This window comes from Lynx rufus, unplaced genomic scaffold (assembly GCF_022079265.1).
Source record: "Lynx rufus isolate CCGP_SWC_20201006 ecotype Redwood Valley unplaced genomic scaffold, mLynRuf1.p SCAF_4, whole genome shotgun sequence".
NCBI classification, from domain to species: Eukaryota; Metazoa; Chordata; class Mammalia; order Carnivora; family Felidae; genus Lynx; species Lynx rufus.
Genome location: NW_025814856.1, coordinates 18,616,842 through 18,635,517, shown reverse-complemented (window position 1 = coordinate 18,635,517; position 18,676 = coordinate 18,616,842). Strand labels below are relative to the sequence as shown.

Sequence of the window (18,676 nt, the reverse complement as noted above, 5' to 3'; positions counted from 1 at the left end):
TTTAGGCACCTCCAGTGGCCCCTGCTCCTGGTCTCTCCACTTTGTGGTCTCTCACCAGCCAGAGCAAGCCCCCCCTTCCACCCCTACACCCTGTCAGTTTCTTCCCCTCCTCAACCCCCACCTCACATGTGTCTCTGTTCTCTGTCTCTTCTCATGGGCCTCCAGCCTCCTCCCTGGCTCTCATCTTTCCTCTACAATCCATCCTCTACATGGCAGCCAAGGGATCCTGCTGAAAGAAATCACATCACTCTCTTGCTCATAAACCTTCTGTGGCTCCACAGTGCCCTGAGGATAAAACCCAGACATTCTGGTTTGGATTGTGTAGGAAGTAGACGTGGTAGAGGGACAACTGACAGCAAGAACTCTGAGGAGCAGTCTACAAACTTACTAGCTGCATATTACTTTGGAGAAATACCAGAAACTCCCTGTGCCTCCGTTTTCTTATCAGTAAATGAGCCTAACAGTAACATCAACCCACTGCAGTGGCTAAGGTCAGGAGTAAGGGAGGAAATGAAAGTAAAATGTAAAATGTTTCCATGTGAGTGGCACATGGACAACTCTAAGTAGGGGTGAGTCTTATGATAGTAATCTCTGCAAGGCCCTGTCCCCACCCAAGGTCCACCTGATCTCCCCCCACTTAACATATCCACACTCAAGCCATCTGACTGACCTTGTTCACTCCATCCTCTTGCTCCTCCCCTTGATCCCTCTCCACTCATTCCTCCTCCCTATCTCTCATTCCATGGCTGTGAGCTGGGCCTCTAGGACTCCACTGTCCTGGAGCTTTCCCCACCCCAGGCCCAGATCCCACTGTCTTGGTGGTAAGTCTCTTCCATCTGGGTCTCTGTTTCCAGGCCCAGAATAATCCTTGAGGGTGCAGGTAAATATCTGTCAAATGAAATGAATGAATCACACAAACTCTCCCCCAACCTTTCCAGGGGTTCTCCCCCTTCGCCCCTCCCCCCACCTCCTGGAACTGGGAAAGCTGTAAACAACTAATCCTGCTGCCACTATAACAGTATTTGCCATTATTGTATGTGCAGAGAAGGCAGGAACTAATTGTGCCTGGGAAGGAGGCTTCTTAGTGGAAGTGATGTGGGGAGTGGTAGAGGGAGGAGAGAGCTGAGGAAGAATGTGGCAGGAACAGGGAATCTGGAGGTGAAACTGTGAGACCAGGTTTGGGGAGGGGCCAGGGAGAAAATCAAGGGTCAGAGCTGGAGAAACCCCATTGCTTTACAGCTGAGGCAACTGAGAATCAGAAGGGGCTGGGACCCATCCATGGTCATCCAGAGACAACATGGACAGCTTGCTTCCCTCCCGTTTGGGAACCCAGGAGTCCTTTTGAGAGATGTCATTTTGGGAGCAGAGGATAGCTGCCTAGCCAGGGCCTCATGGGCCCCAAAGGAGGCAGGACTTCTCTGTGTACACTGGTCCAGCACCACCTGGACTAGACCATAAAGACAGTGAAATGACAGCCAGCAGAACTGAGGACAGCACTCTGGCCAGAATGGAGAAGTGGCAGCTGCCGGCTCACTCAACTCCCTTGCTCACTCTGACAGCTAGAATAGTCCTGGGGCTCACCACACTCCACAGAGCAGGTGCAGCTTGTACTGAGTTCCTACCATGCACCAGGCTGAGCAGGGTGAGGAATGGAGACCCCCTCAGTGGGCCATGACACCCCAGCCCACAGGCTCCAGGAAGGGGAAGCTATGAGTACTTCCTCAAAGACAGTTTCGGGGTGGGTGTGTCTGCCCTCATTCAGAGTCCAGGAACAGCCAGGACCCTACAGGGATACCCAAAGTCCAGGGTCCTGACCACTCCACTTCCATAGCTCCCAGGTGGCAGTCCCCAGCAACTCTGATCACCAAATCACAGGCCTTGCAGATAGGGCTTCAGCAGCTTCTGCTTGTAGATCTCAGTGGCCAGAGCTGGCTCCCTCCCTGCAGCCCTGAGCCAGGCTCCACCTCCTGGGTACATCCCCTGCACTTCCCCCTTCCTGCTTCTTAGCCCAGAAGCAGTTTTGAGATTGGAGTCAGGTACCCTTCCCTCTCTGCCCCTTCCTTTCAAACCTCTCTTCCCAGGCTTCTCTTCCCTCCAGAGAAACAGTTCCAAGCCTGGGAGGTCTTGGAGTCCAGGGTCCCCCTTCCTGGTCATCTGCCTCCTTCAAAGATAATTGGCTTTGGCATGAAGAACTCAGGCCAGAAGTTTCTGGATGGGGTAGGGGGCTCCACCTAACATGGGGACAGGAGGGTCTGAGAAGATGAGTCATCTACTCACCCATTGTCTACTGTGCCACTGTGCTGAGAACCCTAGGGAGAGAGAGGCAGCTGGGACCCTGCCCTTCAGGAGCACATGCCAAACAAGTAAACAGGGAAACAAAAACAGTTTCAGAGGAAATCAACAGGGTGACAAGAGAGCCACTGGGAGTGTACACAGGAGTAACAGTCTGAGAAGAAGATCTTCAAATGATAAGAGACCAACAGTGTGATAAGCCAAGAGAGTAATAGGTGGAGGTAATAGCAAGTGCAAAGACCCTGGGGTAGAAAGACACAGGGTGTTCCTAGAACAGAAAGGAGGTCAGCTTGGCCAGAATAGCAAGAGCAAGAGGTACATATTGTGATGTGAGAGAAGACTGCCATGGGGCTTCACTGAGTAGGGCAGTCAAGGAGTTCCCAAGTCCCTAAGAGATGCTGAGGTAAGGGTACATCTGAGCCTGCAGCAGGCATCAGCATCTCTAGGCCAGTGACCCATGCCTGGCCTTGCAAATACAACTGGTCCTGGCACTCAAGCTGCTACTGAGTAGGGGAGAACTGTCCAGGGAGCTCTTGGGTCTTGGTGGTCAAGTCTGAGCTCAGCCCCTCTCCTTCCCCTTGAAGAGCTCATGGTCCAACTCGCTACTGTGTCTGCCACATACACAGCCTCTAAAGGCCAGCTCCCCAAGAAACCCAGGGTCCTCAGAGGGCCTGGGAAATGATAATCAGCCTATCCCCAGGAGCCACTCTTCTGTTCACCTTGTTGCAGCCCTCCGTGTCATGCTGTCCAAAGGCTGGGGCTGGTAGCCTCTCCCGTGACTTGTTAGGGCCTTCATTAGCAATGCTTCCTGGAATTTAATTTAATGAAGGAGCAAAAACAGCCTAATGAAGGTGATGCAAAAGCAAGCAGCCCATGAGGTGCCTCCAAGGCCCAGCCACCTGGGCTCAGGGGCTTCCTGCTGATGGTAACTGGGAGTAGAGGGGCAAGAGAAAGGGGACTTGTCCTGGGAGGGATGCTGGCCACTGAGTCCTGGGAGTAGGGGACATTGCTCTGCCACACTGCATGGAGCAGAAGCTACTACTGAAGCTAACTAAGCAGAGGAATGAGCCTGGCTGGGGCCTGCTTCAGGCTGCTGGAAGAAAGTTTTTAGGATGCTATCAGCCAGAGCAAAGGTTCTAGGCCACCATGGGATGTCAGATGTCCAGGCTGTGGGCTAGCACCAGGGGGTGGTAGCAGGGGCCAGATCATCAAGGCCGAGTTTAGATTTTATTCCAAATTTAATTGTGATGGAAACAACTAACGTTTTGTTTTGTTTAACAGCTAGGGTTTTTTTTTTTTTTTTAATTAATTAATTTATTTTGAGAGAGAGATCACGCGAGCAGGGCAGGAACAGAGAAAGAGGGAGAGAGAGGCAATCTCCCCACTGTCAGTGTAGAGCTTGATGTGGGGCTCAAACTCACAAACCATGAGATCACACCCTGAGCCTAAGTTAAATGCTTAACCGACTGAGCCACCCAGGCACCCCACAACTAGAGGGTTTTTAAGGGAGGGTGACATGACCTGCTATTTTAAAGTTCCCTTTGGCAGTTATGAGGAGTAATACCCCTGTGGAGAAGGGAGAAGGTAGGGAGACAGAGGGGGACCACTCACTATATGGTGCAGAAGGTTAAGGTGATGGAGGAAAGCTTAAGGAGACACGGTTGTCCCTTGTCGCCTAGAAGGTAGCTCCGGGGACATGGAGTGGGGTGTATGTATACCTGGGCTGAACTGTTTCTTCTAGCAAGTTTGGGCTGGTTGGTCCCCTTTCAGCCTTCTCCACATCGACTTGGCCTCTCCTCCAAATAGACATTTAAAGAATATTAGTTTAAAAGATTCTTCGCGCCCCACACCTGCTTTCCCACTTTTGTGGGGGAAAGCACTCCCCACTTCCCCTGCTGGAGTTCCCTTCGCATCTCTCCAAGGCTCGAAGCACTCTACGCCCTGCCCCCAGGGCTCGCGCAGCGCTAAGGCTCCCCAGGAGCCCCAGGACTGTATTTCACAACGGAAAAGGCCCAGAGCTCAGGCACAGGGCAGAGAGCTGCGAGGGTGCAGCCTCGCAGACCAGCGCCTGTCCCGCCCCCCGCGGCCTCCGGCCGCCGCCCGCCACCCCGCGCAGCGCAACCCCCTCACACCTCCCCATTTCTTAACCCAGCTCCTCAAGTTCTCGGGCCCACGCCCCGCCCCAGCGCCCTCCGCCCTCCAGGCCGGGCTGAAGCCGGAAGCGGCCTCTGAGCTCGCGCCCCGCCTCTTCCGGGTCCTCTCTAGGCGGGAGTGCTGGACTTCTGTGGCCGCCGGAGGCCCGGCAAGGTTTCGCGGGGCAGCGGCGCCCTCTGGCGTGCCTCAGGCGCAGCGCGGGAGCCGAGGCCGACCCAGCACTTCCTCCGCCTCCGCGCAGCCTTTGCCTCTCCTGCCGCTGCTGTCTTCCGGCTGCCACTCGAGGTTATATCCCCACCAGGCTTGCTTTCTCGCCTTGTTTAGTCTCCGACCCTGGCCCCGGCCTCCGCCCATCTGCCTGCCACTTGGAGCGCCCGTGGCCCTCACCTGATCCCCGCCTGCCTGGCCTTCCCAGCCATAGAGGAAGACCGTTCTCTCGGACCATCCCCAGGACGTGCCGTAACAGCCGCCTTCTACTCCCTCTGGTCATGGCACCTTCCCACCCTCTGTTCCAAGATGCTCTCCCGCCTCCCCAAATTCACAGCGGAGATCAGGCGCCAATTTGGGGGACCATCCCGGGCAGCCACTTCCTGGCTTCCTCGGGGTCGGATGGCCCCGTGTCTTTCCCTCGTGCCCAGCCTGGGGACGGTTGTGTTTGACCCCAGGGTGGACTTGGTCAGGATAAGGAGAGGGGTTCGGGCATGTGGGGAGGGGGTCTCAGAAGGCTAGGTCAAGAGTGGCTCTAGGAGTTCAGCCCCTTCCTTCCTTCCAGATCAGGCAACCCTGTAGAGGTCCCTGCCTGGCCTTCTGAGGACCTGGCCACGTGTAGGACTGGCAGCTCCTCGCTCACCTACCCAGGATGCCAAACGTTGAGGTCCTGGCCCCTTTTTGACCACCTTTCCCTTCACGTCCCGCCTGGAGCCTTCCTGCCTGCCTTCCTCCCACACACCAGGCTGGAGGACTTTCTGGACTGCCTTGGAGCCTCAGGGCCTGGCTGCACTGCCATAGCTGACCATTCCAGCCACCCAGCCCCTCAAGGTGTCTGGCGGGTCACAGCACAGCCCAGACTCCCGCCATTGGCCACCAGGGGACAGCAGAGGCCGCCTTCTGCAGAACTTGGGTTGGGGGTGGGGGTATGGGGGATCAAGTCGCCGTCTAATACTGTCCAGGTCCTGCTGTGCGTGGCAGGGCAGGTTTACAGCCTTATGTGGTTTTGAAAGCAGTTTTATTCTTTCAGATTTTTTCCAGGGCTGCACTTTCTAAGTAACTTCCAGTCAATTATTCCTGTTCCAAGTTGTTTGAAAATCAGTTGCTGGATGACTTTAAACTGAGATCAAGGCAGATATCTGGATGAGTCCTCTGGGTCCCTCCATGTGCTCCTTCATGTCCCTGGCTACCAGGGCTTGGCCAGGCCAGGCAGTGTCCACCCTGTATACCCTGATGCCAACTGTCCAACCTCCAGCTACTGTCTTCTAGCCCACTATCTCTAGAGCCCTGGCCTTCACCAACCTCCCACCCATGGTCCAATCTCTCCTCCTCAGTACCTTCTTCTCAGTCTTCCTAAAAGCCTCTGTTGGTCCTGCTCCCCTCACTTCACACAGATCTTACCAGTCCTGGGGCGCCTGGGTGGTTCAGTCTAAGTGCCCAGCTTCAGCTCAGGTCATGATCTCAGGGTTCATGAGTTGGAGCCCCACATCAGGCTTGCTGCTGTCAGCCTGTCAGCAGAGATCCGCTTTGGATCCTTTGTCCCCCTCTCCCCACCCCTCCCCCACTCATTCTCCCTCTCCCTCTCTCTCTCTCTCAAAAACAAAACAAAAACATTATAGTTTTACCAGTCCTACCTCTTCCTCCTCTACCCACTCCAGTCAGGCTTGCCCTTCCCTCCACAAAACAGCCGTGACCCACACATTGCCGAACCCAGCTGAAGCTCCATGCTCACCTCCTTGATCATTTGACCCCCCTCTGGCTCCCACATGCCCTCTTCCCCCTTTGTTTCCTCCTGGCTCCCCTGCTTAGCTCTTTCTCTGATTCCACCTTGGCTCTCCTATCTCCTAATAGGAGTGTTCCAGGGCTCCATCCTGACTGCTGCCCTTCGGTCTTCACTCACCACCCTCATCTCATCCAGGCCCCTGACCTTAACTACTGTCCACTGGCTTTGCCTCCCAGACTCTGGGTCCAGTTCTGGCCACTCTACTGAACTTGAGTCACATACCCAGTGGCCGACTTGGCATCCCCACTTTGATATCTAGTCGATTTTTAAGACTTTTCATGGGCAAAACTGATCTCCCTCCCAAGAACTGCCTCCTTCAGTGGATGCAGTGGCAGTTTGGACCCTAGACAGCCTTGGAGTCACCCTAGACTTGTTTCTGCCCCACTCCACCCCCATGTCCAAATAATCAGGGAACTTTGCTGCCTTTACCTCCAGCACATGTCCAGCATCTCACCCCAACTGTGCCACTACCTGGGCTGAGCTACCTGACATGTCTGTCTGAAATTGCCATAGCCTGTGTGTCATTGTCACCCTTGGCTCCCCATCCCACACCCCAGAGTCTAAGCTCCATGTAGCAGCTGGAATAATCCAGAGTTGCTGTTGAATCAGATCCTGCCCCCTTCTCTGTTCAAGAATTGGCATTGGGTCTCACCTTTCCCAGAGAAAAATCCAAAGCCCTTATGGTGGCTGGCAAGGCCCCACATCTTCCCCCCTCAAAAGCCCCCACTTGTCCCTCCTTCCCTCTACTGCCTCACTCAACAGCAGCCACAACGACTTCCTGGTTGCTCCTCTCACAGGTATGTTCTGCTTCTGAACTTTGCACCAGCTGATCCCTCTGGCTGGAATGTTCCCTGCAGGCATCCACATGACTTCCTCCCTCTCCAAATCTCTGATAAAGCATATTTTTCTCAGTGAAGGCCACCTTGACCCACCTCCAGACCCCCTGTTCTCTATTGCTCCTACCTTGCCATTTTAGTACCTATGGTATGACCATCTTCTAACAAATAATGTAACTTACTAATTATGTTTCATGTTTCTGGTCTGAATTCAGTCCCACACCTAGAATGTAAGCTCAAGGAAGGCAAGGGCCTTCACTTTGTTTACTGCTGTGTGTACAGGTGCTGGAAGGATGCCTAGCACATGGGAAATCTTGATAAATGTTTGTTGAACGAGTGAATTCCTCTTCCATCAATAGGTGAATGTACACATGTGCACACAGGTGAGGAGGGTGTGGGCAGGGGGAAACTGCTGGTCAGAAGAGACCAAGGCTGACTTTGGCCCCTTTTCCTGGTCTATATCATCTTGTCTTGCTGTTACAAGTGGTCATAAGAAAAGCAGTGAAAATAAATATAGAAGACCTTTGTGCTGGAGTTTCTGGCTGCTTTCACTTGTTCATTTCCAAAGAGAGCAAATTTTAAAAAGCAAGAAAGAAGGAAAAAAAAGACCTAGGAAATTCTTCAAAACATACAAAAATGACTATGACCAAGGGCCTGCAGACCCATCCTTATGGAGGCTGAGTGACTGGACCTTGACAGCCAGGAACAAGAGATACTCATTTTCAAACAGTCATGTGGACACCTGGTATAGTCTAGCGGCCACATTGCCTGCCCCTTCCCCCCTAGAGAATGCTGCTCATGGTCCATGTTAGAGGAGACCTTGCTGAGCAGGCAGAGAAGACCTCTTGGGGGCCAGAGTCCTTCCTCCACCCCGTGTGTGTGTGTGCGCGTGCGTGTGTGTGTGTGTGTGTGTGTGAAGCAGGTGGACCTACTGTCAACACATCCTCTTGGTCTAAGAGGTCTAAAGCCAGGCCTGGGGTTTTTAGGGAATCCAGGCAGTCTTGCTGCTGCTCTGACCTGCAGGCTTCTTTGGACAGAGTATGAGAAAAGACCCCCAAGGTCTCTCAGCAGGATGGACCCTGTCCTCCACTGCCTCCCACTCTCTAGGAGCCAAAGGCTCCATGCAGGCCTATGACCTAACCTGATGAGGAGGAAGAAGCCAGAGACCCCCAGAGGGCAGCCCCTCACATCAGGACACTCTGGGCTGCAGCCACCTCTCGGCCAGCGTCCGGCTCTTTTCTGGGGCTGCAGGGCTCCTGGGTAAGTCCCCAGGCTGGAGTCAGGGCGCCTGGGGCTGAAGGGAACTAGACTCAGGAAGCCCCCCTCTGATCAGTTGGCACAGCCATGGGCCTACCAGCCACCAGCTTGAGGAAATTCTTTCTTGAGGGGTTTCCCAAGCTGGCAGCTGCCTTGCCAGTTCAAACTGGATTTTTCCTGTTGCCCTTTCCCTGGCGGCCTAGCCGAGTGCAGGGTCTCTCCTAATGAGGGTTTGGTGCCAAGGCCCAGGCGGCTCCGTCTTGCTGGGTACCAGCTGGTTGAGGCCTGCCCCAGGAAATGAGCAGCTTCCTAGTTTCATCGGGGCCAGGGCACTTGGGACTACCCTGCATCTTTAGGCCAGTCCTGCCCTGCCTTGGACCCCCTACTCAAAACTCAGGGCTCCAAACACGGGAACTCATTAACCCACCTTTATTCACAGTGGGTTTTACCATTAATAGAAGATCAGCCTGACAACTCACAGAATTCCTGGATTTTTGTCCTCAGACTCAAGGCATTAGCAGAGGATTGACATGGCAGCCAGGGAGGGCAGGGGGCCCTTCAGCAGGGTTTCTGCAGGGCTCAGCTGCCCCCTTGCTCAGACCCTCCCTGGAGCTACTGGGGATGCACCTCACGTTGCCTCCTTCCGGAGCCTCTCTCTGTCCCATTTCCTGGGGCCTCATTAATTCCTCCCCACCTCACCCCGTGAGAAAGCAGGTCTGTGCTGAGCCTGGCCCAGGTCCAGAGCTGGGCCTGAGCATGCCACTGGCTGGTTTGGAAGGGGCCCTATCCCCACCCTCATCCCAGGGAAGGGGGCAGGAGAGGCTCCCGTTTCCATCCATGTCCCGACTTCTACCCACTTGCCAGGAGCTCAGGGACCATGGGGAACAAGAATACACAACATAGCTGGTATTATGTATAATATTTATAAAAGGGAGCTGACAGCTTCTCCACTCCTACCCCGGATCAGCCCCTGGGGTCTTTGGCTCCCAGGGGCAGAGACACTCTGGGCCCCAGCCTCTTTCTTCTCCCAGAAATGGAATGTGAGCTATGGCCCAGACTTGGGGTGGGGGGAGTCCCAGCCTCCCCAGGACTGGTGAAGGGGCAGGTCCCTGGGGGTGCCCACACCAGCCTCACATTTAAAAGAACCTGATGGCTTCAGGTATGGGGGGTGGTCTGCTTCTGGTGGTGGGGATGGGAGAAGGAGACGAGAGTATCCAAGCGCTTGAGTCCAAGTGACTGAAAGGGGCCTCTGGGACAGAAGTGGAGGAAGGCAAGTGCATTGAGGGAGATGAGGCCCCAGAGTGCAGACCAAGGTCCAGCAGCAAGGTGGGGAGATGGCTGCAGGCTTGGGCTCCAACTCTGTGTGCCCTACAGACTGTGTAGGCAGCTGTTGGACCTCAGTGTTTGCATCTGTGCAAGGAGGGCAGGGGCCTGAGTGGGATCTGAGGCAACAGGAAGGGAGCAAGGGCACAGCCCCACCCTGCTCCCAGCTCTGGAAGCCCCTGTAGCCTGGGAGCCCAGCAAGGTAGTGGTCCAAGGGCCTTGGTCCTGGCTGTAACAAAAACCTTCCACAGAGAAGACGTGAGGCAGGGGACAAATGCCATAGTGTTAACCACATCTTTCTTCTCCCTGCTGACTGGCCACTGGATGGGAGCAGGGGCTGAAGACTCTGGGCAGGGGTACTTGGACGAGTAGACAGAACAGGCCGGGGGTCTTCCTAGTGGCTTCCTCCATGCCGGCCGGTCCCTGACACCCAATCAATGATGATGAAGCTCAAGCTCATGGTCATCAGCAAGAGGCCAAGCACAGCGAAACAAAGGGCCTATGGGGTCAGGGAGTCAAGAGTCAGGTGTGAGGTCAGGGCAGCTCCCTCAGCCCCACACCAGCCCACCAACCTCCAGGATCCTCGCACCAAGATTTTGGGGGTAGACTTTGCAGGTTCTTTCTCGGTGGGTATGATGCGAAAGTAGAAGATGGCAGGGAAGATGAAGATGAGGCATGGGGCAGATGTGGCACCTGCAAAGAATGAGATATAGCCAGCTATTGGCTAAGGTCCAGGGGTGAACCCTTCAGTGAGATCAGAGATTCCTTGCTGGGGAAGTCTCATCTTGAGACTCTACTTGAGAGCTCTGCCTGATTCCGGAGAGCCCACCAGTCCCCCTGCCCCCCATTCTCTGTCCAACTGGATAGAAAGCTAGTGCTGTTGGCAGTAGAAGAATCTGTCAGTGAATGAAGCTCGCAAAGAGGAAAGGTAAGCCAAAAGATAAAGACAAAGCCTTGAAGATATCGGGCTCCTAGATATAGCTATTCCTGAAGGCTTTTCCATTATTTAAGCCAATACCTTCCTCTTTGCTTAAATCATTTTGAGTCAGATTTTGGCCACAGAGAACCTATAGTCATGTCTATGCTATCCATGACAATCAGTCCCCAGGTCTGTGTTTTGGTCCCTGCAGAGCTGGGCTGAGGAGTCAGTCTTGTGAGTTGGGCCACTCCAAAGATGTCTCAGAATTGTCTGATTTTCTACTTTAGAGCCCCAACTGGGATGAGACAGTGGACAGAGCACTGAACCTATAGTTCCATGATCCTAGAGCTAAATCAAGGCCCCCCACTTACCAGCCGTATGGCTCTGCTACTCCCTTAATCACTATGGACTTCAGTTTCCTCATATGTGAAATGGGGACAAGACCCAATGAGACCCTTTGTGGAGGTCCCTGGCATCCGGGCTCCACCCCATCCCTCAGCAAGGGGGAACAGACTCTGGTTTTGAGCCCTCAGAAGGGATTAGAATAGCCTTCAGGACAAAAATCTCAGACAGGAAGCCAAGCTGTGCACATGGCCAGCAGCTGTCACTAAAGGTAGGGTATGATCTCAGGAATCTGCCAGGATTTAGATAGGAAATTCTCTGGCCAATGCCCTGCCTGTATACACAGCTGGGCCAGACCCTCACCAATGACCCCGAAGATGCCCAGGATGTTGGGAGCGAAGATAACCAGCAAGTTGATACAAGTGAGCAGGCCGATGGCAATGAGTATGTGCCGCAGCCAGCTGAACTCCTGGTTCTTAAACAGCATCTGCTGGATGGCACGGCGCACCTGGGGGATGGGGGTGGGAAGAGTCACCAGTCTGTCAGCTCCATAAGTCCCACCCTGCGTCAGTCCACCTGCCCACCGGCTCACCGGAAACAGAACGATCGGCACTGTGAGTGTGACTGCCGTCAGCACGGCCACACGCACACAGAGGATCAGCACGTCAAATGGGTCCACCTTGCTGTAGGTGTGCAGTAGCTCCGACTCCACCCCGTCTGCGGCAGGCAGGGAGGATGGTCAGCAGGTGGCCCAGGGAGGGGGATGGGCTCTGAGCCTGGGTTGACCCTGACACTGTGGGAAGTGGCAACAGACTCACCTCCACAGCTGTAGGGCACAGTTAGGCATCACGCACCTAGTTAGCACCTCCAGTATGCAGGGTGCCATGGCCACTGGCCAGCCCCTTGCCCCCCAGCCTGGCCTCTGCCTCTGCCCCCACGGTCCAGCCATACCGTAGAAGGTGAGGTAGCCGAAGAGGGCAGCCAGGAAGTACATGACATACATGACGGCGATGGACAGGTTGGAGATGTGCTGCATCTTCCTCTTGGAGGGGCTTTGGGGAAGCAGGGGAGGGGATGGGTGCCAAGCTGGGCCACACCGGAGATCCCCGTATGCCCTGGGGCCTCTCTGGCACCACACCCTCACCATTTGGCAGCTGAGGACGTCTCCTCCTTGCCCCCAGTCGCCCCTCATGGAAGCCATGGAGATCTTTGATAAAGTGACTTGGCTCCTGTCACTCCCCACCCCGCCCTGCCCCCACCCTATCAGGACCACATTCCTTCTCCCCAAACCAGTTTAAGGCAGCCACCCCCCTTGCAACCATAGACACCTACTCCTTGAGCTCCGTATAGATGGGCAGCACCTCGGGATGGCAGACGAAGGCGAAGGCCATGATGGGGATGGTATATGCTGTCTAGATAGACATGGTGACTGCGTCAGGGCAGCCCTTCACTCTCACCCAGCCCATAGCCCCTGCCCCGGCCTGTTGGAACCTGTGAGTTGAGTGTGAAGTAACTCGGGGTGCAGAAGGCTGCGGCCTCTGTTTCAGCCTGCAGCTGAGCCTCCTCCTTGGTGACCTCCATGAGGCTGACGTTGCCCGTGATGTTGGCGAGGTTGAGGGGCAGAGGGCAGGGCACATGGAACTTTTTGTAGATGACCTGAGTTGCAGGGAAGATGGGGGTATCAGGGCCAGACAAGGCTTGCCTGGGAGTCACTATGAAAACACATCTAGATCAGGACAGAAGGAGCTGCCTTCTGACCCAGGCTTCCCAGAAAGACCTGCCCCCTGCCCCGACAGAGGAGCCCCCCAAGAGACTTGTCCCCTCACTCCACCAGCACAGAAAGTGACTCACTGCAATTAGGAAGAACACCATGCAGCTGAGAGAGAAGCCGCTGGAGTAACCCAGGTAGCCTGCAACGTGGGGGAAGGGCTGTGAGACTGGGGTCCCTTCCCAGGCATTTCTCCAACATTCCCCTCCAAGGCCCCAGCCCTGCCACACTCACCAAGCTGCCGCATCAGTGCCAGGGGCAGAATGACGATGACAGAAACAAGGATCACCAGGTAGTTCCCATTCATGTACCAGTCCCTGCAGGAATAGGAGTGGGGAGCCAACATCAGAGTCCACTCAGCCTTGGGTGAGGCCGCCTGCCTCCATACCTAATCGGGGCCACCTAAAAAATACTTGTTCATAGCTCGGAGTCTGCAAAATGGACATTCTCTCAGCACTGGCCTAGGCGAGGGGAGAACTAAGGAGCTCAGCTCCTGCTTGGTAGCCATTAGGGCTATAGTCACTGCTGCTGTTTTTCTCAAGACACACAGGTCTGGGTCCAGCTTCCCCAGGGGGTGGCCCCAAGGGGCCCAGGGAGGTGGGTGGGATGAAAGACCCTGGCTCTGGGGAGGTGGAGCATTTTCCATGGGGGTGTCAGGGACTTTCCAACATCCTGTACCCCTTGTGGTCCCTCCTGGCATCTGCATCCTGCACCATCCTGCACCCCCCACCACCAATGGCGCAGAGAACTCAAAGGATAAGGAAGGAGACCCTCCTTCCCAGGGAAGCCCAAAGGCCAACTCCTTGGGAAAGGCACCCAGGACCCAGGGGGAAGAATCCTGGCTGTTTTCCTCCTCCCAGAGCTGCTCTCAACTTCAAACCCCCTCTGCTTGCCTGGGCTGTGTGGCCAAGGGCAGGGCATGGCTGTCTTCTCTGTCCCCACCCACAAAACATGGTTGATTCCATCAGTGCTGGCTAAACTGATGAGAGCAACTGGGACACCACAGGCTTAATTTCTTGGTTGGGCGGGGGGGGGGGGGGGGGGGGAGGGGAGGCGGGGAGGGGGGAGGGGGTGGCAGGCGCTAAAGCCCAAGCCCTGGTCAGGAATAGCAGGTGCTTAGAGCTAAGCCTGAAGCTCTCAGGTTCTCCTTTTCTCATAGGCTGTGTCCTGGCCCAGGTGGGGCCCAGGTTCCTCAGCCTCACCCCACCTCTCACCTCATCTGGCCCTCCTAGGGGGTTCCCCTAGGTGCTAAAGGAGTGTAGACTGAATGTTAGCTCTGTTGGCAGCTCTCTGCCCCTCCACCAGTCACTTGCAGGCACTGTCTCATCTCTCCCACTAGCCCAGCCTGGGTTCCCAGGGCCAGTGGTGCATGTGGAGGGGTAGACCAAGGCCTCCCTCCTACCCTCACCCAGCCCCGCCCCACCCTGGGGCTCACGAAGTTTGCTCCTCCAGGTTCAGGAAGGTCTGTATGACAAGGGGCAGCTCGGACTTGATGATGTACAGGTAGCTGGACATGGCTGGGGGAGAGAGGCAGGCAGGTGCTGGGGTCAGCCAAACCAGCCAGTCTTCAACCCGCCCACCTGCCCACCACCTGTCTGGGTCTGCCTGCCAGGCTCACCTCCAATATTCTGCAGTGTGATGGCCAGGGCCGCTGCCAGCTTTCCTGGGGTCCCAAAGGCACGGTAGCCTAGCTGCTCATAGGCACGGATACCTGTGGGGACAGGAGTCAAAATAGTCAGGAGTGCTCTCCCCAGCCCAGCCCTCCCCTGCTCCAGGCTGGGTTGGGGGCTCACCCACGATCCCTGAGGACTTGAGTAGCAGGTGGATGGAGTAGCTGGAGAGCAGGGCGACGGCTGTCAACAGGAACCTGGGGAAGATGGGTGAAAAGGAGCCACTGAGGGCTTCACTGGCTGGCAGGGGTGGTGAGCTCTGGGAGGCCTGGGTGTGTGGGTCTGTGACCCAGGTGTTTGGAGCCCCCAACAGGTGTGGATGCAAGCTCAACTGGCCCCGGCAGGGGCGAACACCGCTCAGTTTGACCCAGGGTAAGCCATGACCTAGAAGGGGTCCTCTGAGCACTACCTCCTTGAGTTCTTGGAACAAACATGCTTTCCATTTAGACTGCAGGGCAGAGGTCCCAAGTAAGGACACGTGTGTCCACACAAGGCCTGGCCATGGGGCTTCGTTCATCATGTGTAAACGGTGGTAGAAGTATAGATTCAGGTCTGTTAGGCTTGCCTGTGTCATAATCTCAGTGGGTTTACCAGGAAATGAGGGATATTTGTCTGGCCATAGCTGGTTTTTTTAGCCATGGTTTGGGTTGAGCCCACCCACAGCCTGGGTCCTGGGAGGTCATGGTTGGTGGACTGTTTAGAGCTCCTGTCTTTAGAGGGTTCACTGAAGGCACTCACAGGAAAAGGACGATGCCTGTGTTGGCCATGGCATAGGCGAGTCCCAGGATGCCACTGCCCATGATGGCGTTGCTGAGGTTGAACACTGACATCCCAAATGAAGTCTTCCCCACAAACTGCAGGCACCAGAGTGAGATGGGGCGGGGGGGAGAGACAGCGACGCATGGAGGGTATCCCAACATTCCCCCTCACTGTCCCTTAACCTCCCGTTGCTGCCCCAGAGCTCTTTGTTACTGCGTGAAATCTCCCAAGCCCCCCACCCCACTGTGCCCTCCAGCTCACGTCTGTGAAGTGTGGCTCCTTGCTGGGGTTTTTCTGTAGGAAGCCCTCGCCCTCAACACAGCTCCGTCTGGGGCCTTCGACCCTGTAGGCACAGGCCAGAGCAGTCAGCTCAGCTCCGGCCCTTGCTCTGCACCCTGCCCTGCCCTGACCACGACTGGGTCCCTCTGCTCACCTCTGGTTGACAGCCGTGGGGGTGGTGACTGGGAGCAGCCCCTCTGAGTGTTTGCCGTTGGGCACCAGCTCCACCATTTCCGTCTGCAGAGGTGCCTCCATGGTCAGGGTCTGCCACCCGGAGCACTGACTCTCACACCAACACAAGTCAAAGGTCTGCAGAGCAATGGTCCCTCTGGTTATCCCTTCTCCCAGGACCCATGGCCCAGCCTCCCATGGGGAGTCTACAGCCTATCACACCTCCCAGAAGCTCACTCAGGATTTATGTGCACATGCAGCTGTGCCTGCTGCCTCCCCGGGACCTGCTTTTGGGGGAGTAGAGCTCAGATACCTGAGTTCTCCAAGACATCCTGATGGGACACCTTGGCCAGTACGTAGCACTCCCCCCACCACTCACATACCAGTCCAGGCAAGCCCTTGGGACCTCAGTTTCTCCATCTGCGAAGTGAGGATCAGCTGGATGACCTGAGTTCAGAGTCCAGTGGTGCCTGGACCCCAGGATGCTGAGTCCCAGGAATCCAGACCCCGCGCTGGTGGTGGGCCCTGGATTGACACCCCCTCCCTGACATTAACACCGGGAGACGGTTTCCTGTGCCGGCCCTGTGTGCCAGGGGCCTCCTAGCCAACCTAGAATGGCACTGCCCGACGGCTGGAGGCCTTGGGAGAGGGTGAGGGCTGTGGGCCCTGTTCCCAGCCGCCCGGCGGGCACTGCTGGCAGCCAGAACAAAGGGCCTTCTGTGGTCTGAGAGCTGGCGCTGGGAACGGCAGGCGCAAAGGCTACCCCCCCGGAGCCAGGAGGCCTGAGGCGGTGCTGGGTGGCTGGACACCTGGGCCCTGCCCGCCTGGCTGCAAAGGGCCCTCAGGGGGCCATCCAGGAAACGAGCGTCCCAGGGCCGAATTCTCTGAGCCACACAGGCCTCACTCTCCACACAGCCATGACCTCAGGGCCATGTTCTCCTTCAAGCTTCTCTTCCCCTGCTAGGGGAATACCCCTACCCCTTAGGTGACCACCCTCCAGTAGTGGACCATTGGAGCAGATTCTCCATTTCCTAGAACCCCAGGCCAGGAACTCAGGGTCTTAGGCAGCTGTAGAGGAGTCTAGGCCACTGGATCAGTCCTCCCTTCCCTGCCCTCAGGGCATGGCTCTGCTGGGCCTCTAAGGAGCCAGCTCCCCCCCACCCCGGCCCCCCGCCCCCATCACTGGGGCTGGAAGCCACCTACCCCATGCCCAGAAGGTACCTGGCACAGTGCCCCAGGATCTATAAGGACATCCTGAAGGCCAGAGAGGCCAGAAGGAGAGCTAAGACTCTAGTCGAGACCAGGGAGGGGGCAGCACTGCCATGCAGGTCAGCCACAGCCTAGCCTGTTTTTTGTTTTGTTTTTTTAAGATTTTAATTTTAAGTAATCACTACACTCAACATGGGGCTCAAACATACAACTCTGAGATCAAGAGTGACCTGCTCTACTGACTGAGCCAGCCAGGTGTCCCTATCGGAGCCTAGGCTTGGTGCCATGACAAGCTCTCTGCTTGGGAATCCTGAATCCCGCCCTGAACCCCCCATCCCCACTCCGGATCCTGATGGTCTCAGGTCTACTTAGAACCCAGAACACCAGTGTTCTTAGCACTTGGGGCTATGTGTGGGGACAGAAGGCTGGGTTCAGGCCTCAGGCCCCAGTGTCCTGGAGGCAGCAGCCACACAGAACTGACTAAAGGACCAGCCCACCATTGCCCCAGGCAGCCCCAGGCCAGAGTTCAGATCCCAGGAACCTCGGTCCTGGAGACTCCACACTTGGAACCCTCGGGCCCCCTTGGCCTGCCTCTCTTTCTTCTGATGCTGGCATCTGAACCCATCTCACCTCCAGCCCTGTCCATTCAGGTCCATGACAATGTGAACATCTCTCGTGCCCTCTTCCCCTGGATGAGTCTCTGCCCTAAGCCTCACTATCAGCACCTCTCCAAGGATCCCAGCTGGATGTGGAGATGCCAGCACCTCATCTCCAGAGTCACTCCAGAGTGCCCCCTGGCTCTCAGCTAGGGTTGCCCTTTTCGGGCCTCCCACCCTGGGCAGGCTGGGACAGGCCCTCAGAGTGTGCTGAGTTGGCAGCTTGGACAAAGCACCCTTCTCTGCCTTAATATCCTTCCCTAGCAGCCAGCACTACCTCCAGGGAGACCACAGCCCATGGCATGGTCATGGCCAAAGTGCCCGAGTTCCTGTCTCCAGGTTCCCCATCCCCCCAGCAGGACCTACACCTAGACCTTCACAGCCTGTCTGATACTCAAAACCAGTCACTGCTGGATCTTGGGCTGGTTTGAGGTCCCAGAGAGGACATGGAATATCCTTCCCTAAATGGCTTCTGGTCTGGAAGGGACAAAATCCCCAAACATAGCCCCCACCTTATAGTTCCTGCAACAACTAAATATGAGCCACATAGTGCTGGGACTCAAAAAAGGGGGGAGAGAGGCATCAAGGAAGGCTTCCTGGCAGAGGAGGTGATGGAGCCATTTCTGAAATTCCAGGAGTCCCAAAAGTGTGGAATAGCAAAGAATGCCTTAAGCAGAGGGCACAGCATGGGCAAAGGCTCTAAGGTGTGGTATGAGGCAGAATGAAGGTTCCATGGCTATAGACAAACCTGACAAAGCCTTGAAGGCCAGGTCAATGAGTCTGTACTTCAGTGTAGGGCAGGGCTAAGGGCTAAGCAGCCAGAGTGGAGTGCTAGCCTGGCATGTGGACTCTCAGCCATTCCCTGAGGCTGGCAGCCCATTTCTGACAGCTCCCATCCCTCAGGCCTACCACCTCCCAGGCTCCTTTGTATCAGGGAGTCAGGGTGGACTCAGGGAAATCTGCCAGCAGAATCTGACCCACTGTTGAGAAAGTCCACAGTGGACATTCGGAGTCTGAGTCCTGGCCTGGCCCTGCCTTACTGTGTGACCAC

The 18,676-nt window shown here is 56.0% G+C and overlaps 1 protein-coding gene across 1 annotated transcript; it reads right to left on the bottom strand.

Moving 5' to 3' along the window:
* Positions 1-9,559: 9,559 nt before the first annotated feature.
* SLC38A3 (solute carrier family 38 member 3) lies at positions 9,560-16,223 on the bottom strand. The gene is made up of 16 exons (XM_047096600.1): positions 16,144-16,223; positions 15,744-15,898; positions 15,572-15,653; positions 15,290-15,405; positions 14,675-14,748; positions 14,500-14,592; positions 14,317-14,398; positions 13,116-13,198; positions 12,965-13,023; positions 12,605-12,769; positions 12,446-12,525; positions 12,065-12,165; positions 11,706-11,830; positions 11,477-11,621; positions 10,442-10,545; positions 9,560-10,351 (listed from the first exon to the last, which is right to left on the bottom strand). Exons 2-16 carry the CDS (start codon positions 15,842-15,844, stop codon positions 10,247-10,249), a joined length of 1,515 nt encoding a protein of 504 aa, XP_046952556.1. The 5' UTR covers positions 15,845-15,898; positions 16,144-16,223; the 3' UTR covers positions 9,560-10,246.
* Between the last annotated feature and the right edge of the window lie 2,453 nt (positions 16,224-18,676).